The following is a 20,763-nucleotide window of genomic DNA, read 5'->3' as shown; positions in this document are numbered from 1 at the left end:
GCAGGCATTTTTAAAGTCATTTTGACATGCATACTGGTGTTCCCTCATGTATTGTTCTGAAGTTCTGAAAGTCTCTACTACTTATAGTTTGTGACATCTACCACATAATATGGTATAGATGCCAGTAGTTTCTTATGTATTTCTTGGCTGCTAAATTCTTGATTGTGCTGGATGCTGATTATGCTGGTTTTACTCTTGGCAACAAGACTGGATTGTCCAAAACCTGCATAACTATTAGTACAGTACTAAGAATTTGTCAGAGTGGATTCTATTAATTTTTTCCTACAGTTTTTAATGAAATGTGCTGGGTATTGAAATTTAGAAAATGCGTGGTGTATACAGTTATATTCCTCTTTAACCCTTTCGGTCTTGGTCCCATTATATTACAGCTTTGAAGCCAGTGCCGGTCCTGTAGTATGATACCATGAGCTCAACTTGCTTATAGATAAGCCGTGAGTGGTAAATTTGGGCCCAGAAATGAGAGAACGGGTCTATGCGGTAAGAGTGCATCATATAAAAAATATTCTGCAGCACAGAGTGCTGGGTTTGGTGTAAAACAGCAACTTTGGGTGTATTTTCGTATGGATTTTACGGTTGTATTCTCATTTTCTTGATCTCATTCGATAGAATGGAAGATATACTACAGAAATAGAGATTATTTTGTTTGGTTTTGGGACAAAGTAGCTTGAAACTGAGCTCAAAGTAGCGAAAATGTTCAATTTTTGCTGATGTTCAAGAGGAAACAAATTGTCATGCGTCCAATGCACATAAACTGGTGGGTCTAATGTGCATTCATGAATGCACTGATATTATTTATACAATTATAATAATGCAACAGTCTGCATAACAGTAAATCTTTATTTTTTGTGTGAATAAAAATTAAAAATGGAAAGTAAGCGTATAAGAAGGGGCTGGAGACATGATTATTAAACAGAAAAAATGTTGTTTTAGTACCAGGAATGTCTGCATTGTTTATTCTAGACCCTATTTTGAAACTGGCCTTTCTTGAATTTTGTGCAAAATTAGACAAATTACCAATTTCTGATCACTATTAGGGAGTTGAAATAAGTAAATGGGCAGTTTCCTGTACTCAATCGATAGAATAAAAGGAGTACTAGCAAAATAGCTATGAGTTTGGTTGACTGCAACATTAGAATTGGCTCAAAATAGGGCTCAAAGTGGGCAAAATCGCTGATGCGTAAATATCGCCGAGACCGAGTAATTCCGTGAGTTTTCCATCAAATTTCGTACTTTTGGTTTCATTATTTATGGAAAAAGATTCTCTATCATTTCATGAGAATCCTATAATGATACCTTTATCCTTGCATAAGAAGAGTAACAGGTCATCTTTGTAGGTTTCCTGTACACCTTGAATTTCAAAGATAGTAAATTTGTTATCAGGTGAAACTGATCAGCACCTCAAGCTGTTTAGATTGCCACTATCAATATCACACAAAATTAATGGCAGCTTTATGATTTCAGAGGTTCTTGCCAACTTCATCCTGCCAAACCAAACAGCCATCAGGTAACTCCACCCCCACATGCAGCATCTGACCTTGTACTTATACATGTATATAATCCTTCATGTTTCTATATTGGATTAAAAAAAAAAATAAACTCACAGGCAAACAATCTTCTTAATAAATGTCCTAATATTGCTTAGTGTGTGTTAGATTTCTTTATAATGAATTATAAAAGATACAAATTAGAAATTACAGTATTATTTACAAGTAAATTATTCCAGATGCAATGTATTAACAAGACAAAATTTCATACAAGTAATTTAATAAAAACAAAACAGTAACTTATTCAAAAATAAATTTTTTTTGACTAGGTTTATAAATTTAAATACAAATTTAGGAACTTTAATTCCAAGAGTTTGTTCAATATGCCAACCTTATCAAAGCTTTTAACTAGTGATAGTCTGCCTATCCACTAGCTTCCGGAAGATACCGTTTGGCTCCATCATCAGTTTGTTATAGGAGCCCATCTCACCGATGATGCCATCGTGCAGCACTGCTATTTGGCTTGCATTCCTGTGTGTGGAGGGGGGATGTTTAACTTGAATATTACCATATATTCACTGAGAAGCACTAAACTTGCAAGGGTCACACTGCCTGTGAAATATGAGGTAATTAGGTTTGATCAAAGGGAAGAGTGGGTCCATTTCCTCTGATCAGGAACACTTCACTAGCATCAAGGTGCTCCCTCTAAAGTGCTTAAATAAAAGCATCAACAATATAAAGGACTGTATAATTTTTTTTAACATGACAGCAATTTCCCACTGAGGCAGGGTGACCCAAAAAGAAAAAAAAAAACACTTTCACCATCATTCATATGTAATCACTGTCTTTGCAGAGGCACCCAGATACGACAGTTTATAATTCACTTCAAACAGCCAGTATCCCAAACCCCTCCTATAAAGTGCAGGCATTGTATTTCCCATCTCCAGGACTCAAGTCCGGCTAACTGGTTTTCCTGAATCTCTTCACAAAATATTACCCTGCTCACACTCCAACAGCTCATCAGGTCCAAGAAACCATTCGTCTCCATTCACTCCTAACACACTCATGCACATTTGCTAGAGGTCTAAATCCCTCATCCACAAAACCTCCTGTATTCCCCTCCCTCCACCCTTTCCTAGGATGACCCCTACCCCACCTTCCTTCTACTACAGACTTGTACACTCTCCGAGTCATTCTACTTTGTTCCATCCTCTTTAAATGACCAAACTACCTCAAAAACCCCTCTTCAGCCCTCTGATTAATACTTTTAGTAACTACACACCTCCTAATTTCCACACTACAAATTCTCTGCATAATATTTACACCACACATTGCCCTTAGACACAACATCTCCACTGCCTCCAACCGCCTCCTTGCTACAGCATTTACAACCCATGCTCCACACCCATAGATGTGAAATTAAGACACATGTGCAACATCTGGGTATCTTTATTGTAGACGTTTTGCCATCCAGTGGCTTTATCAATACAAATTCTAGGACATAACTTGAAGACAGTAGAACTATGTCGGTATTATATACCATTCTTACACAACTTGTCAGACACTGTAACATCATGGAATCTTGATTCTGAGGACATGTACATAACCTTCACGGCTATGACAACTACTACTACAACTAACCCATCTCTTTGGGAAGGACCTACTTCCACTGGGGAATCCCGCCTACCAGTGACTATGCCCTCGTCTGCTTCACCTGAAGTTACTATATAAGCGCCAGGCTCCTTTCTTCTGCTTCAAAATCTCCACAACTATGGTGCTCTTCGCACCTTCTCCTAGGTTGAGGGACTGATTACCTCATCTTCTGTACATAGTTCTACTGTCTTCAAGTTATGTCCTAGAATTTGTATTGATAAAGCCACTGGATGGCGAAACGTCTACAATAAAGATACCCAGATGTTGCACATGTGTCTTAATTTCATCTTGTCGGTATTATATACCATTCTTACACAACCCATAGATGTGTTGGTACCACTATTGTACATTCACTTCTTTGCCTCCATGGACAATGTTTTTTGTCTCCACAGATACCTCAAAGCACAACTCACCTTTTTTCCTTCATCAATTCTAGGGTTAACCTCATCTTTCATAAACCCATTTGCTGACAACTCCCAAATATCTGAACACATTCACTTCTTTCATACTCCCTCCCTCCAATGTGATATCCAGTTTTTCTTTATCTACATCGCTTGATACCCTCATCCCTCTTATCTATGTTCACTTTCAACTTTCTTCCTTTACACACCCTCCCAAACTCATCCATTAACCTTTGTAACTTTTCTTTAGAATCTCCCAAAAGAACAGTATCATCATCAGAAAGTAGATGTCAACTCCCATTTTGTATTTGATTCCCCATAATTTAATCCCACCTCTCTCCCCAACACCCCAGCATTCACTTCTTTTACAACCCCATCCATAAATATGCTAAGCAACCATGGTGACATTATACATGCCTGTCTAAGACCTACTTTTACTGGGAAGTAGTCTCCCTCTCTCCTACACACCCTAACCTGAGCCTCATTATCCTCAAAAACTCTTTACAATATTTAATAACTTACTACCTATTCCATACACTTGCAACATCTCCCGCATTGCTCTCCTACCCACCCTATCATATGCCTTTTCTAAATCAATAAATGCAATGAAAACCTCCCTACATTTATCTAAATACTGTTCACAATGGCATTCTGCTTTCTGGCTACCACCAGAAAGCAGAACACCATTTTTTCCACTTATAAAAGCATATAAGTTTACACAAACATATACTAAGTTAGCAATAGAACTAGACATTAAAAAAACAATAAAAAGTAAAATGCACACACAGTACACTCATTACTTACCTTAAAATATTTGTAGCCTTAATGCAGGGTGAGAGGTGAGTATTACATATTTATTTGTAGGAAGTCAGGTGTGGGATGTATGGTAGCCAGCCTGGTCAGCCCACCCCACCCACTCATAATATACTATGACACTTAAAGCAGCCTAAAGCGATAAAATGCATACAGTACAGTACACTCATTACTTTTTCTTTTTTTTTCAACAAGTCTGCCTTCTCCCACCGAGGCAGGGTGACCCAAAAAAGAAAGAAAATACCCAAAAAGAAAAATACTTTCATCATCATTCAACACTTTCACCACACTCACACATTATCACTGTTTTTGCAGAGGTGCTCAGAATACAACAGTTTAGAAGCATATACGTATAAAGATACACAACATATCCCTCCAAACTGCCAATATCCCAAACCCCTCCTTTAAAGTGCAGGCATTGTACTTCCCATTTCCAGGACTCAAGTCCGACTATATGAAAATAACCGGTTTACCTGAATCCCTTCACTAAATATTACCCAGCTCACACTCCAACAGATCGTCAGGTCCCAGGTACCATTCGCCTCCATTCACTCCTATCTAACATGCTCACGCACGTTTGCTGGAAGTCCAAGCCCCTTGCCCACAAAACCTCCTTTACCCCCTCTCTCCAACCCTTTCGAGGACGACCCCTACCCTGCCTTCCTTCCCCTATAGATTTATATGCTTTCCATGTCATTCTACTTTGATCCATTCTCTCTAAATGACCAAACCACCTCAACAACCCCTCTTCTGCCCTCTGACTAATACTTTTATTAACTCCACACCTTTTCCTAATTTCCACACTCCGAATTTTCCGCATAATATTTACACCACACATTGCCCTTAGACAGGACATCTCCACTGCCTCCAACCATCTCCTTGCTGCTGCATTTACCACCCAAGATTCACATCCATATAAGAGTGTTGGTACTACTATACTTTCATACATTACCTACTCTGCCTCCATAGATAACGTTTTTTGACTCCACATATACCTCAACGCACCACTCACCTTTTTTCCCTCATCAATTCTATGATCAACCTCATCCTTCATAAATCCATCCGCTGACACGTCAACTCCCAAGTATCTGAAAACATTCACTTCTTCCATACTCCTCCTCCCCAATTTGATATCCAATTTTTCTTTATCTAAATCGTTTGATACCCTCATCACCTTACTCTTTTCTATGTTCACTTTCAACTTTCTACCTTTACACACATTTCCAAACTCATCCACTAACCTTTGCAATTTTTCTTTAGAATCTCCCATAAGCACAGTATCATCAGCAAAAAGTAACTGTCAATTCCCATTTTGAATTTGATTCCCCATAATTTAATCCCACCCCTCTCCCGAACACCCTAGCATTTACTTCTTTTACAACCCCATCTATAAATATATTAAATAACCACGGTGACATTACACATCCCTGTCTAAGACCTACTTTTACCGGGAAGTACTCTCCCTCTCTTCTACACACCCTAACCTGAGCCTCACTATCCTCATAAAAACTCTTTACAGCATTTAGTAACTTACCACCTATTCCATATACTTGCAACATCTGCCACAATGCTCCTCTATCCACTATCATATGCCTTTTCTAAATCCATAAATGCAATAAAAACTTTCCTACCTTTATCTAAATACTGTTCACATATATGCTTCAATGTAAACACTTGATCTACACATCCCCTACCCACTCTGAAACATCCTTGCTCATTCGCAATCCTACATTCTGTCTTACCTCTAATTCTTTCAATTATAACCCTACCGTACACTTTTCCTGGTATACTCAGTAAACTTATTCCTCTATAATTTTTATAATCTCTTCTGTCCCCTTTCCCTTTATATAAAGGGACTATACATACTCTCCGCCAATCCCTAGGTACCTTCCCCTCTTTCATACATTTATTAAACAAAAGTACCAACCACTCCAACACTATATCCCCCCATGCTTTTAACATTGCTGTCATGATCCCATCAATTCCAGCTGCTTTACCCCCTTTCATTCTACGTAATGCCTCACATACCTCCCCCACACTTACATTCTGCTCTTCTTCACCCCTAAAAGATGGTATACCTCCCTGGCCAGTGCATGAAATTACCGCCTCCCTTTCTTCCTCAACATTTAAAAGTTCCTCAAAATATTCTCGCCATCTACCTAATACCTCCCTCTCCCCATCTACTAACTCCCCTACTCTGTTTTTGACTGACAACTCCATACTTTCCCTAGGCTTTCTTAACTTGTTAAACTCACTCCAAAATTTTTTCTTATTTTCATTAAAATTTCTTGACAGTGCCTCTCCCACTCTACCATCTGCTCTCCTTTTGCACTCTTTCACCACTCTCTTCACCTTTCTTTTACTCTCCATATACTCTGCTCTTCTTATAACACTTCTGCTTTGTAAAAACCTCTTATAAGCTAACTTTTTCTCTTTTATCACACCCTTTACTTCATCATTCCACCAATCACTCCTCTTTCCTCCTGCCCCCACCCTCCTATAACCACAAACTTCTGCCCCACATTCTAATACTGCATTTTTAAAACTATTCCAACCCTCTTCAACCCCCCCACTACTCATCTTTGCACTAGCCCACCTTTCTGCCAATAGTCGCTTGTATCTCACCTGAACTTCCTCCTCCCTTAGTTTATACACTTTCACCTCCCTCTTACTTGTTGTTGCCACCTTCCGCTTGTCCCATCTACCTCTTATTCTAACTGTAGCTACAACTAAATAATGATCCGATATATCAGTTGCCCCTCTATAAACATGTACATCCTGGAGCCTATCCATCAACCTTTTATCCACCAATACATAATCTAACAAACTACTTTCATTACTCATTACTTACCTTAAAATATTTGTTTTCTTAATACAGTGGACCCTCGACCAACGATATTAATCCGTTCCTGAAAGCTCATCGCTAATCGAAATTATCATTAGCCGAGTTAATTTTCCCCACAAGAAATAATGGAAATCAAATTAATCCGTGCAAGACACCCAAAAGTATTGAAAACAAAAAATTTTACCACATAAAATATTAATTTTAATACACACAAACTGAAGAAGACATGTACAATTACATGACACTTACCTTTATTGAAGATCTGGTGATGATTGATGGGATGGGAGGAGGTGAGACTGTGGATGGTGTTAGTGTTTAGAAGGGGAATCCCCTTCCATTAGGACTTGAGGTGTCAAGTCCTTTTCCGGGATTGCTTCCCTTCTTTTAATGCCACTAGGACCAGCTTGAGAGTCACTGGACCTCTGTTGCACAACATATCTGTCCATAGAGTCCTGTACCTCCCATTCCTTTATGACATTCCTAAAGTGTTTCACAACATTGTCAGTGTCACAATTAAACACTTGTTCAGGTTTCAATTCTTCACTGTCTATGTACTCCTTGAATTCCTGCATATATTTTTCAACTGCTTTTGGTCCAAACTGGCAGCCTCACCATGCCTTATCACACTATGTATGTCACAACGATTCTTAAAACTCTCAAACCAACCTTTGCTGGCCTTAAATTCACTCACATCACCACTAGTTGCAGGCATTTTTTTAATTAAATCCTCATGCAACTTCCTAGCCTTTTCACATATGATCGCTTGAGAGATGCTATCTCCTGCTATCTGTTTTTCGTTTATCCACACCAATAACAGTCTCTCAACATCTTCTATCACTTGCAATCTCAGTTTCGAAAACATAGTTGCACCTTTGGCAAGAACAGCTTCCTTGATTGCTGTTTTCTTGGCCACAATAGTAGCGATGGTTGATTGGGGTTTTGTGTACAACCTGGCCAGCTCAGAGACACACACTCCACTTTCATACTTAGCAATGATTTCTTTCTTCATATCCATAGTAATTCTCACCCTTTTTCTGTGGGGTTGGCACTAGAAGCTTTTTTGGGGCCCATGGTGACTTATTTTGCAGGTGCAATCACTAAAAACGCTGTGATAATATGAAATGTTCCAATTGTATGTTTGGATGGGACCGCGGTGGCTGGCTGGCTCGTAAACACTGGCCACAAGTGGACGCGTCTCAGACGGGACGAATCGTGTTGGTCAAGTTTTTTAGCGCTAGTCGCGGCAAAATTTTTGCGTTAAAATGTATCGCTAGTCGGATTTAACGTTAGACGATGCCATCGTTGGTCAAGGGTCCACTGTATAGGGCGAGAGGTGAGTGTTCGCATCGCTATTTTGAGTGTTCGCATCGCTATTGGGCCGTGCGGACGTGCTGCGCAGTAGCTCCTGATTGAGTTGGCTTTTGCGCAGTGTTGACGTGTACTTGGCTCTGTGAAGACCTGTTTGCGCGCTCTCTAGAATTGAAGCAAGATGCCCTCCATCGAGCAACTTTACCAACAGCTTAAGGAAGAATTGAGGTTGGCGAATATGGAAATTCGGCGACTGACCGAGGAAAACAAAAAGATTCGGAGTAGTCCTCTTGTTTTGAGTCCTCAGGTCAAGAAGGGAAACTGGTCAGTGGCTGGACAGCAGGGAAAGAAGTTGACGATCAAGAAGACGAATGGAAAGGTAGAAACGATGAAGAAGAAAGAGACTGCCGTGGAAACTGTTGTGGAAACATCCAATACATTCTCAGTGCTACCTGACGAATGTGAGTCGAATACATGTACTGGGAACGTCACGACGAAAGACATTAAGGAAGGTACGAATATTGTTGTTGTTGGGGATAGCCAAGTTAGGTATATGGATAGGGCGTTCTGCTTGAAGGACAGGAGTAGGAGACAGAGTTTGCTTTCCTGGGGCTGGGATGGAGGATATTGTTAGCCGTCTGGATGACATCATGAGAGGTAATGGGAGCAATCCTATTATCTGTCTCAGTGCTGGAGGCAACGATGTTGGCAGACGTAGGAGTGAGGACCTGATTAGCAGGTATAGGTCAGCAATAGAAACAATTAGAAGTAAGGGTGGGAAACCTGTCATATGTGGTATTTTGCCAAGGAGGGGAGTTGGAAGTGAATGGTTGTCCAGGGCAATTGGTGTCAATTGCTGGCTGGACAAATACTGTAAGGAAAATGCGGTAACATTCATTGACAACTGGGACCTCTTCTATGGCAGAAATGACATGTATGCTAGGGATGGGGTTCACTTATCTAGGTGTGGGGTGGGAGCACTGGCAACTGCAGTGGAGGGAGCAGTTAGGACTTTAAACTAGGAATAGTTAGTGGTATGGGTTTTGGCAGGAAAACAGTGAAGTTCCAGTGTAGTAATATTACGAGTTCTAGGGGAACTAGTAATAATAAGAACGAGATAGATATTGAAAAGCCAGGGACCTTGGGTGATAAGGACAGTAATAGGTTTAGTAGAAAAATAGAAATGAGCAGGAAGGGTAAAGAGAAAGGAGAGTCTTTCAATGTTTATTATGCTAATTGCCGTAGTGCTAGGAATAAGATGGACGAGTTGAGATTAGTTGCTAGTGTAGGTAACATTGATGTATTTGCCTTAACTGAGACATGGTTTAATTCAAAAAGTTGGGACATGCCTGCGGAATGTCATATACAGGATTTTAAATTGTTCCAAGAAGATAGAAGTACTGGGAGGGGGGGTGGGGTGGCATTGTATGTCCGAGATCGCTTGAACTGTTGCATAAAAACGGGTATTAAGTCTGAAGTAACACATACAGAGTCTGTCTGGATAGAATTTTCAGAGGGGCATGAAAAACTGATTTTAGGAGTGATATACCGTCCCCCAAACTTAGATAGGGACCAAGGGAAACTACTATGGGAGGAAATTGTTAAGGCCACAAGGCAAGATAATGTAGTAATTCTAGGAGACTAACTTTAGTCATGTTGATTGGAATTTCTTGACTGGGAATTTAGAATCATACGACTTCTTAGAAGTATTTCAGGATTGTTTTTTGAAGCAGTTTGTGACAGAACCTACAAGGGGAAATAACCTGCTTGACTTAGTTATGGCAAACAATGAATCCCTTGTTAATAATTTAGAAATTTCAGAGGAACTGGGTGCTAGCGACCACAAATCAATTACATTTAGCATTGAATGGAAGTATGATAGTAGCGATAACTCAGTAACAGTCCCAGATTTTCGCTTAGCAGATTACGATGGGCTTAGAGAACACTTATCATCTGTTGACTGGGGTAACGAAGAGAGCTATCAATATGACAGTTTTCTGAACACTATACATGCTGCTCAAAGAGCGTTTATCCCATATAAAGAAATTAGATCAAATAGAAATGACCCAAAATGGATGAATAATAGGCTCAAATATCTACTAGGGCATAAGAAAGGAATTTATAGGCATATCAAAAGAGGTGAGGGTTATCTTATGAATCAGTATATTGACATTAAGAGGGACATTAAAAAGGGGATAAGAAAAGCTAAAAGGGACTATGAAATTAAAGTTGCTAGGGATTCTAAAACTAACCCAAAAAGTTTTTTCCAGGTCTATAGAACAAAAGTTAGAGATAAGATAGGTCCCCTTAAAAATAACTATGGGCACCTTACTGACAAAGAGAATGAAATGTGCTTGATTTTAAATAATTATTTTCTCTCAGTTTTTACACAGGAAGACACTAACAATATTCCAGTAATTAATTTTTACAGTGGGCTAGAAGAAGATAAATTATGTAACATCACAGTCACTAGTGAGATGGTTGTGAAGCAGATAGACAGACTGAAGCAAAATAAGTCACTGGGTCCTGATGAGGTTTTTTCAAGGGTTCTTAAGGAATGCAAAATGGAACTCTGTGAACCATTAACTAATATTTTTAATTTATCTCTTCAAACAGGTGTAGTGTCTGATATGTGGAAGATGGCTAACGTAACTCCTATTTTTAAAACAGGGGACAAGTCGTTACCGTCAAATTACCGCCCAATAAGCCTGACCTCAATTGTAGGCAAATTACTAGAGTCAGTTATAGCTGAGATTATAAGAAGCCATCTCGATAAGCATAGCTTGATTAATGATACTCAGCATGGATTCACAAGAGGCCGGTCTTGTCTAACTAATTTATTAACTTTCTTCAGTAAAGCTTTTGAGGCTGTTGACCACAATAAAGAATTTGATATTATTTACTTAGATTTTAGTAAGGCTTTTGATAGAGTTTCGCACCATAGACTGTTAAAGAAAGTGGCAGCTCATGGCATTGGGGGAAAAGTGCTCTCGTGGATCGAGTCATGGCTCACTGACAGGAAGCAGAGAGTGTCCATAAATGGGGTTAAATCCGAATGGGGATCTGTAACAAGTGGCGTTCCACAGGGATCAGTCTTGGGCCCGTTGTTGTTTATAATATATATCAATGATCTTGATGAGGGAATTACTAGTGATATGAGCAAATTCGCCGATGACACAAAGATAGGTAGGATAATTGATTCAAACGTAGATGTTATGGAACTTCAGGAGGATTTAAACAAACTCTATTCTTGGTCAGAAAAGTGGCAGATGCAGTTCAATGTAGATAAATGCAAGGTTCTGAAGCTTGGGAGTGCCCATAACCCTAGTACTTATAAGTTAAATGATGTAGAACTTAGCCATACAGATTGCGAAAAGGACTTGGGGGTTATGGTGAGCAGCAACCTTAAACCAAGACAGCAATGCCTAAGCGTACGTAATAAGGCAAATAGATTACTGGGATTTATATCAAGAAGTGTAAGCAACAGAAGTCCAGAGGTCATACTGCAGCTTTATACATCATTAGTAAGGCCTCACCTAGATTATGCAGCTCAGTTCTGGTCTCCGTATTACAAAATGGACATAAATTCGTTAGAAAACATTCAGCGTAGGATGACTAAATTAATACATAGCATTAGAAATCTTCCTTATGAAGAAAGATTGAAGACTCTTAAGTTACATTCACTTGTTAGACGAAGAATGAGGGGAGACCTGATCGAAGTGTATAAGTGGAAGATAGGTATTAATAAAGGGGATATTAATAAGGTCTTGAGGATGTCTCTCCAAGAGAGAACCCGCAGTAATGGATTTAAATTAGATAAGTTTAGATTTAGAAAGGACATAGGAAAGTATTGGTTTGGAAATAGGGTAGTTGATGAGTGGAACAGTCTACCTAGTTGGGTTATTGAGGCTGGGACTTTGGGTAGTTTCAAATCTAGGTTGGATAAGTACATGAGTGGGAGGGGTTGGATTTGAGTGGGACTTTCACATCAGAGCTTATTTCTTGGGTGGCATTGAAAATTGGGTTGGGCAAATGTTTTGTTAGTGGGATGAATTGTAAAGGACCTGCCTAGTATGGGCCAGCGGGCCTCCTGTAGTGTTCCTCCTTTCTTATGTTAAACGAGGTAAAACAAATAAATGAGAGAGAGAGAGAGAGAGAGAGAGAGAGACAGAGAGAGAGAGAGAGAGAGAGACAGAGAGACAGAGAGAGAGAGAGACAGAGACAGAGACAGAGAGAGAGAGAGAGAGAGAGAGAGAGAGAGAGAGAGAGAGAGAGAGAGAGACAGAGACAGAGAGAGACAGAGACAGAGAGAGACAGAGACAGAGAGAGACAGAGACAGAGAGACAGAGAGACAGAGAGAGAGAGAGAGAGAGAGAGAGAGAGAGAGAGAGAGAGAGAGAGAGAGAGAGAGAGAGAGAGAGACAGACAGACAGAGAGACAGAGAGAGAGAGAGAGAGAGAGAGAGAGAGACAGAGAGAGAGACAGAGAGAGAGACAGAGAGAGAGACAGAGAGAGAGACAGAGAGAGAGAGAATGAATGAGTAAATGAGAGAGGAGAGACATGTGGAGTTATGTAAACAAGCAGACGAACACGTTTGGTTTTGGTTCACACACGTAATGTCTCATATTAATGTTAATTTATTCTACTGAGGTGTATTTATCATGTTTATGTTATGTTATGTAGCATGTTTATTATAAAATTTTTAAAAAATATCATAGATGGATTAATGAAAATGTTTATATAAAAGTAATATACAACATTTAATGCTCCTTGGAGTGATTATTATTGTGTATTATCATTATTAATATGGTGTTCTCAAGACTAACAAGACCTGCACACCAGCACAGTGTGTAAGTTTATTTAGGTACAGGTACACGTAAGTATAATTATCACAGCATATATAGAACATGTAATAACTTTAAAACACTTGAAATTTTGGAAAATTTCCACACACATAATCGAGAGACGCGGTGCTCAGAGAAAATAAAAACAAACCGGGTGGGGCGCGGTAACTGCATTAGAAAGTCAGGGGAAACAAGAGCTGTATACAGTGGACCCCCGTGAATTCGTGGATTTTTCCTTAGAACTTAACTAATAATTGTTCGCAGAAATCCCTGCAAATTCACAGACTGTTTTCTGTCTTTTTCGTGGCAATACAGTGGTACCTCCAGTTTCAAACAGTGCCCAACTTGAACAATTATGTGTATTGTTGTAAGTGCTTTTGTAAGTGTATTTTTGGGGGTCTGAAACGGACTAATCTAATTTACATTATTTCTTATGGGAACAAATTCGTTCAGTATTGGCACTCGAACAGTCTTCTGTAACTCGATGTAGCACTGTATATAATTTTTATGTGCTTTAACACTAAATATGAAAAATATAATTTAATAATTTTGTAACATAAATATTAATGTAAATTCAGCAAAATTTCCATATACTGGTGAGTACCTGTACATTTAACTTTACTTTTACTAAATTAATTTTTTTTTTTTAACAAGTCGGCTGTCTCCCACTGAGGCAGGGTGACCCAAAAAGAAAGAAAATCCCCATAAAGAAAATACTTTCATCATCATTCAACACTTTCACCTCACTCACACATAATCACTGTTTTTGCAGAGGTGCTCAGAACACAACAGTTTAGAAGCATATACAGTGGACCCCCGGTATTCGATATTAATTCGTTCCTGAGAGCTCATCGAATACCGATAATATCGAAAACCGAATCAATTTTCCTCATAAGAAATAATGAAAATCAAATTAATCCGTGCAAGACACCCAAAAGTATGAAAAAAAAAATTTTACTACATGAAATATTAAGTTTAATGCAATAGAATAATTACAATAACAATAAAATAATTGACACTTACTTTTAATGAAGATCTGGTGATGATTGATGGGATGGAAGGAGGGGAGAGGTGTTAGTGTTTAGAAGGGGAATCCCCTTCCATTAGGACTTGAGGTAGCAAGTCCTTTTCCAGAGTTACTTCCCTTCTTTTAATGCCACTAGGACCAGCTTGAGAGTCACTGGACCTCTGTCGCACAACAAATCTGTCCATAGAGCTCTGTACCTCCCGTTCCTTTACGATTTGTCTAAAATGAGCCACAACATTGTCAGTGTAATAGCTGTGTTAGGGTGATTTTCATCCATAAAGGTTTGCACTTCAACCCACTGTGCACACATTTCCTTAATTTTTGAAGTAGGCACAATGTATTCCACAACTGGTATAGGCTTCTCAGGGTTAGCCCCAAACCCTTCAAAATCTTTCTTAATTTCCATACTAATTCTCACCCTTTTTACCACAGGGTTGGCACTAGAAGCTTTCTTGGGGCTCATGGTGACTTATTTTGCAGAAACAAGCACCAAAGACAGTGATAATATGGATAATATGGAATGTACCGAATGTATCCTTAGATGCGCGCACACTGGCTGGCTTGTAAACACTGGCACACAAGGGGCAGTTCAGGCCACATGTGGACAGGTCTCGTACGAATCGTATCGAATACCGGGTTTTCAATCGAATACCGAGGAAAAGTTTTTGCGATATAATGCATCGAATACCGGATTTATCGAATACCGATGCCATCGAATACCGGGGGTCCACTGTACGTATAAAGATACACAATATATCCCTCAAAACTGCTAATATCCCGAACCCCTCCTTTAGAGTGCAGGCATTGTACTTCCCATTTTCAAGACTCAAGTCCGGCTATATGAAAATAACCGGTTTCCCTGAATCCCTTCACTAAGTATTACCCTGCTCACACTCCAAGAGATCGTCAGGTCCCAAATACCATTCGTCTCCATTCACTCCTAATGAACACGCTCATGCACGCCTGCTGGAAGTCCAAGCCCTTCGCCCACAAAACCTCCCTTACCCTATATTTACTGTAAGTATACCAAAGAAAATGGGGTTGTATGAATTACAATACATATGGGGGTCACATCGGTATTTTACATTCTAGCACTGCGGGAAACATAGCAGTACAGTACTGTATGCATTCTTATTTTTTAAGGGTGATGTATGAAGCTGAGTTTGAAATTAAATTAAAGTGTTTTGGGGACATTTAGGTAGTAGGTTGGTTTTAGGTAGTAGGTTGGTAGACAGCAACCACCCAGGGAGGTACTACCGTCCTGCCAAGTGAATGTAAAACTGAAGCCTGTAACTGTTTTACACGATGGTAGGATTGCTGGTGTCTTTTTTTTTTCTGTCTCATACACATGCAAGATTTCAGGTATGTCTTGCTACTTCTACTTACACTTAGGTCACACTACACATACATGTACAAGCATATATATACACACCCCTTTGGGTTTTCTTCTATTTTCTTTCTAGTTTTTGTTCTTGTTTATTTCCTCTTACCTCCATGGGGAAGTGGAACAGAATTCTTCCTCCGTAAGCCATGCGTGTTGTAAGAGGCGACTAAAATGCTGGGAGCAAGGGGCTAGTAACCTCTTCTCCTGTATATATTACTAAATGCAAAAGGAGAAACTTCCGTTTTTCCTTTTGGGCCACCCCGCCTCGGTGGGATACAGCCGGTGTGTTGAAAGAAGTTTTGGGGACACATAAAAATAGGCATTTATAGGCATTTTTTTAACCGCATCCAGAATTCACGGTTTTTCCAAATTTGCAGTGGTCTTGGAATGTAACCCCCATGAATTTGGGGGGACTACTGTAGTGAGTTTTAGTCATAATTTGAAATGTCTGTATTAGCGGAATGCCATAAAGCGAAACGCTGTAAAGCGGGGCCCTACTCTACCTGGTTGTTAGTTGACTGGTGTGGGTCGCATCCTGGGGAGAAAATTTACCTAATTTGCCCGAAATGCTCTGCATATCAAGGGGCTTTCTATATAGGAGTATGTCAGCTGACATGTACTTGAAGAAATAAAGAGTATTTATTTATCTTCTCACTCCAACACCTTCCTTCACTTCCTCTTAAATTTTTTTAACCTTCACATTTAAAATTATCTTCTCTCTTCTCTCCTTTTATCTCATTATCTCCCCACTCCCTATTATTTTCTCTTCCTTGCCTATTCTATGACATACAAGGAGGACTTAAGGTGAGTAATGAAGGGTAAGTTAGAGGCAAATGATTGATGATGATGATGATGATGTAAGGAAGTGAAGATGACACTTCACCAGAGACTAATATTTACATTCAACACTAAACATCAAGATAAACACCAACACTCAACATCAAAGTAAACATCAACACCCAACATTAAACAGCATCAAGGCTCACTAAGTTGCATCACTAACATATTTTAACTATAATATTTTTAACTATAGTATCAAATATTACAACACAAAAGTTCAACTCAGTTTTAAAAATGATCACTGTGACCCAGTGATCATTCAACTAGAGAGAACCAAAATATACAAAACACATGCACAGTAAATAAAACAAGTAAGGGTAGCAGTACATACAGTACAACTTAGTAGACACAAGCTCAATAAAAAAATAAGTAAAACCTTATAAATTAAGATTATACAGTCTGATGGAGCATTTGAATCTTGAGGCCCATGCACTTCTTGAAAAACAGCTAAAGAATGAATGATAGTGGAAATGGCAGAAGAGTGAAAAATTACATAACCAAGCATCCCACATAAATTTCATTAAACAATATGGTGTACAGTACTACACCTATGACCTAAAATCTTATCAATGTCCTTGCAGACAACAATTACAAAGAAAGGTTTTCAGAAAATAACCAAGGGCACACTATTAAAAATGCATAACTGTTATAATGGGAGCAAGGGGCTAGTAACCCCTTCTCTTGTATAAATTACTAAATTTAAAAAGAGATACTTTCGTTTTTCTTTTTTGGGCCACCCTGCCTTGGTGGGATACACCCGGTTTGTTGAAAAAAAAAAAAAACTGTTATAATGTGCAGCAAAATGAGCACCAAGAGATGCCCCCTTATCAAGTAAGTAGCCATGGATCAGATAAGTATGCCCTACCCTCAATCAACTTAACTGTCATCTTAGAAGTGATGATTGCTCTGGAAAGAGAACAGCTAGACATCATCCTTCTACACTTGTACACTTTACTGCCAGTCTGCAAGGCTCAATGGGGATGCTAGTTTTCCTGAACATACCTCTGGACAATGCCCAGAAAATTAGTGAGATAATACAAATTATGAAAGAGGATAAGAAATTCTCTTATTTGAAGGGAAAATGTGGACACTAGAATGAGCCCAGAAACGAGTTACAAAATGATTCTTAAATCTAAACAATACAAGTTTTGAAGGATGAAAGCATTAGACATTTCCTCATTGGCCGATAGGAGGAAAAGGGAAGACATGATAACAAACAAGGTTATAAAGGATGGATTTCCTAACAGCATCTTCACAAACAGTGGAAGAACAAGGAAAAGGATTACCTACAAACAGGTATTAAAATACAGCCACTGGAAATGTGAAGTGCCCTTTATGATATTAGAAATACAAAGGGAATTTCTCCATGATGGTCTTTATGACTTGACCTTAAGAAGGACAGTCACTTACTCATAGTCCAGGGACTGGAAAAATATGCAAAAACCCAAAGCTTTTCTTACGGTTGGAATCATTATTAAAGACTAGGTGATAAAGTACAAGCCCTAATTTGGCTGAATATTTGTGTACCAGTCAAGTTTTAATAACAATTTGGTAGAGATGTTATGCTGTACTACTATATTCTAGAGTAGCTTCAATAGTATGACAGTGCAAAACTAAAAAGAAAGACTTCAAATTAAGGTGGAGGTCAATGGTGGGGTCCTGCCCCCCCCCCAAAAAAAAAAAAAAACATAGTATGCCAGAAATACAGTAGACCCAGCTGTTGAACTGGTTAGAAGAGGAACACATCAGTGAAAGCAGTTAAGAATTAGCTTTCTTTTATAAAGCAAATGAAAGAGCATTTCTGGCCACTAGTCTTCACCATAATAATGCAACTGTACCTAACATAACTTAGCCAATCCATAAATAACTTGGTTCATTGTGATATACTGTTCATCCCTGGTAAAGTCCATATTTTGAGCACTCTCTTTTGTGAAAATCATAGTTTTCATTCACATCTTGAAAATAAGAAAAATGTCTATAATTATCACTGAAAAATGCATTACTGACTATTCTAAATATTAGCTGCCTGGTTTACATTTCCTCTCTATATGCATTCATCTTTACCTGATTGTTGAAAGTCTGTGGGCAATAGTAATAACAGTGCGACCACGCATGAGGCGCTCTAAAGCTTCCTGCACAAGGCTTTCACTTTCAGCATCCAATGCACTGCAAGAAAAAGAAAAATTACAATTACAGTTCCCCAGTCAATGTAAATAATCATATAATTCATATACAGTGGACCCTCAGTTTTCGTTAGCCTCTGATTTCGTGATTTTCGGTTACTGCTGGCTTTTTTTGTCAAAATATAGTCTCTGTTTTCGTTAATTCCCTCTGGTTTCATCGGTCATACGGAGCATATCCGAGTGCCCACACACACACAAAGCCTCCCACACACCATTCTGAGTCAGTGTGGCATTGTTTATCAGCAAGTGAACACTACCCTGCGAGGTCATACGAAACATTTCGTAATAATGCATTGTTTTTTACACTTGTTTATTGTGTGTGACTGCTAAATATGCCACCAAGGGCCCAAAGAAAGCTCCTAGAGCCAGCCCTATGGTAATGAAGGTGAGAAACACAATAGAATTCAAGAAAGAACTTGTAGCAAAGCACCAAAGTAGAGGAGGAAGAGAGAGGGGAGAATGTGCCTTCAGTGATTCTATGATATGTACAATACTAAAGCAGCAGGAACTGATAAAGGCTATAGCGCCAACCAGCAATTAAGTGTAGCATTAACAGCACAGAAAGTAAGTTAAGCAATTAAGCGACAGAAAAAGGACACTAAACTAACTCCTCCAATGTTGTTGAAGGTTATAGGGCCACTGACAACATATGCTGCCTGCCTATCTTCCACCACCCTAAACCAATGCCAGCATCTCCTCCAAGGTAAGTGTAAATATTTCTTATTTATAAATTATGTACACTGTTTCAGTGTGAATAGTGGTGGTGGCCTCTGCTGCTGCTGCTGCCACCACCACCACTATATGTATGGCTTATGCTGTCAGTGGCCCTGATAAACCCAACACCACCACTACCACCACTCCTCACATACGTAATGACATATTTTATTCATTCTAGAGTATGTATTGTGTTTCTATGTTATTAACCCTTTGACTGTCGCAGCCGTATATATATACATGTACGTCTTACGAGGTACCGTGTTTGATGTATATATACTCATAAATTCTAGTGGCTTCAAATCAAGCAGGAGAAAGCTGGTAGGCCCACATGTGAGAGAATGGGTCTGTGTGGTCAGTGTGCACCATATAAAAAAAATCCTGGAGCACGCAGTGCATAATGAGAAAAAAAAAACTCCGACCGTTTTTTCAATTAAAATGCCGACTTTGTGGTCTATTTTCGTGTAGTAGTTAGATAGGAGTGAATGGAGACGAATGGTACTTGGGACCTGACGATCTGTTGGAGTGTGAGCAGGGTAATATTTAGTGAAGGGATTCAGGGAAACCGGTCATTTTGATATAGTCGAACTTGAGTCCTGGAAATGGGAAGTACAATGCCTGCACTTTAAAGGAGGGGTTTGGGATATTGGCAGTTTGGAGGGATATGTTGTGTATATTTATACGTATATGCTTCTAAACTGTTGTATTCTGAGCACCTCTGCAAAAACAGTGATAATGTGTGAGTGTGGTGAAAGTGTTGAATGATGATGAAAGTATTTTCTTTTTGGGGATTTTCTTTCTTTTTTTGGGTCACCCTGCATTGGTGGGAGAGAGCCGACTTGTTGAAAAAAAAAAAAAAGGTGTAGGTAGCCTAGGTAGTAGGTTGGTAGACAGCAACCGCTCAGGGAGGTATTACCATCCTGCCAAGTGAGTGTAAAATGAAAGCCTGTAATTGTTTTACATGATGGTAGGATTGCTGGTGTCTTTTGTCTGTCTCCTAAATATACAAAATTATAGGTGTGTCTTGCTACTTCTACTTACACTTAACCCTTAAATGGTCCAAACGTATATATACGTTTTTTCAACATTTGAAAGTATGTAAAAAATATAGATCTTTCTTGTTTTACATTTGAAAATGTGTAAAAAAGCTTTTATCTACATTTTTTTGTTATATTTGAAAATATGTAAAAAAAACGTAGATCTACTTTTGGAGCACTATGGATTTGAACGTCGATCTATTTGGACC

At 39.0% G+C, this 20,763-nt stretch overlaps 1 protein-coding gene across 2 annotated transcripts in view; it reads right to left on the bottom strand.

The window, feature by feature from the left end:
* The window catches only part of LOC128699175 (ATP-binding cassette sub-family B member 10, mitochondrial), an 80,248-nt gene that overhangs the window by 4,217 nt on the left and 55,268 nt on the right, over positions 1-20,763 (bottom strand). For both annotated transcript variants that reach the window (XM_070096718.1, XM_070096719.1), the window contains 2 exons: positions 18,685-18,786; positions 1,897-2,036 (listed from right to left, as the gene is read on the bottom strand). In XM_070096718.1, coding sequence (XP_069952819.1) covers positions 1,910-2,036; positions 18,685-18,786 — 229 coding nt within the window. In that variant the 3' untranslated portion in view covers positions 1,897-1,909. The remainder of the gene's footprint in view (positions 1-1,896; positions 2,037-18,684; positions 18,787-20,763) is intronic.

This window comes from Cherax quadricarinatus, chromosome 54, assembly GCF_038502225.1.
Source record: "Cherax quadricarinatus isolate ZL_2023a chromosome 54, ASM3850222v1, whole genome shotgun sequence".
Taxonomy (NCBI): Eukaryota; Metazoa; Arthropoda; class Malacostraca; order Decapoda; family Parastacidae; genus Cherax; species Cherax quadricarinatus.
Note: the sequence above shows the minus strand (reverse complement) of the source record. Positions and strands in the feature narration are given on the sequence as shown.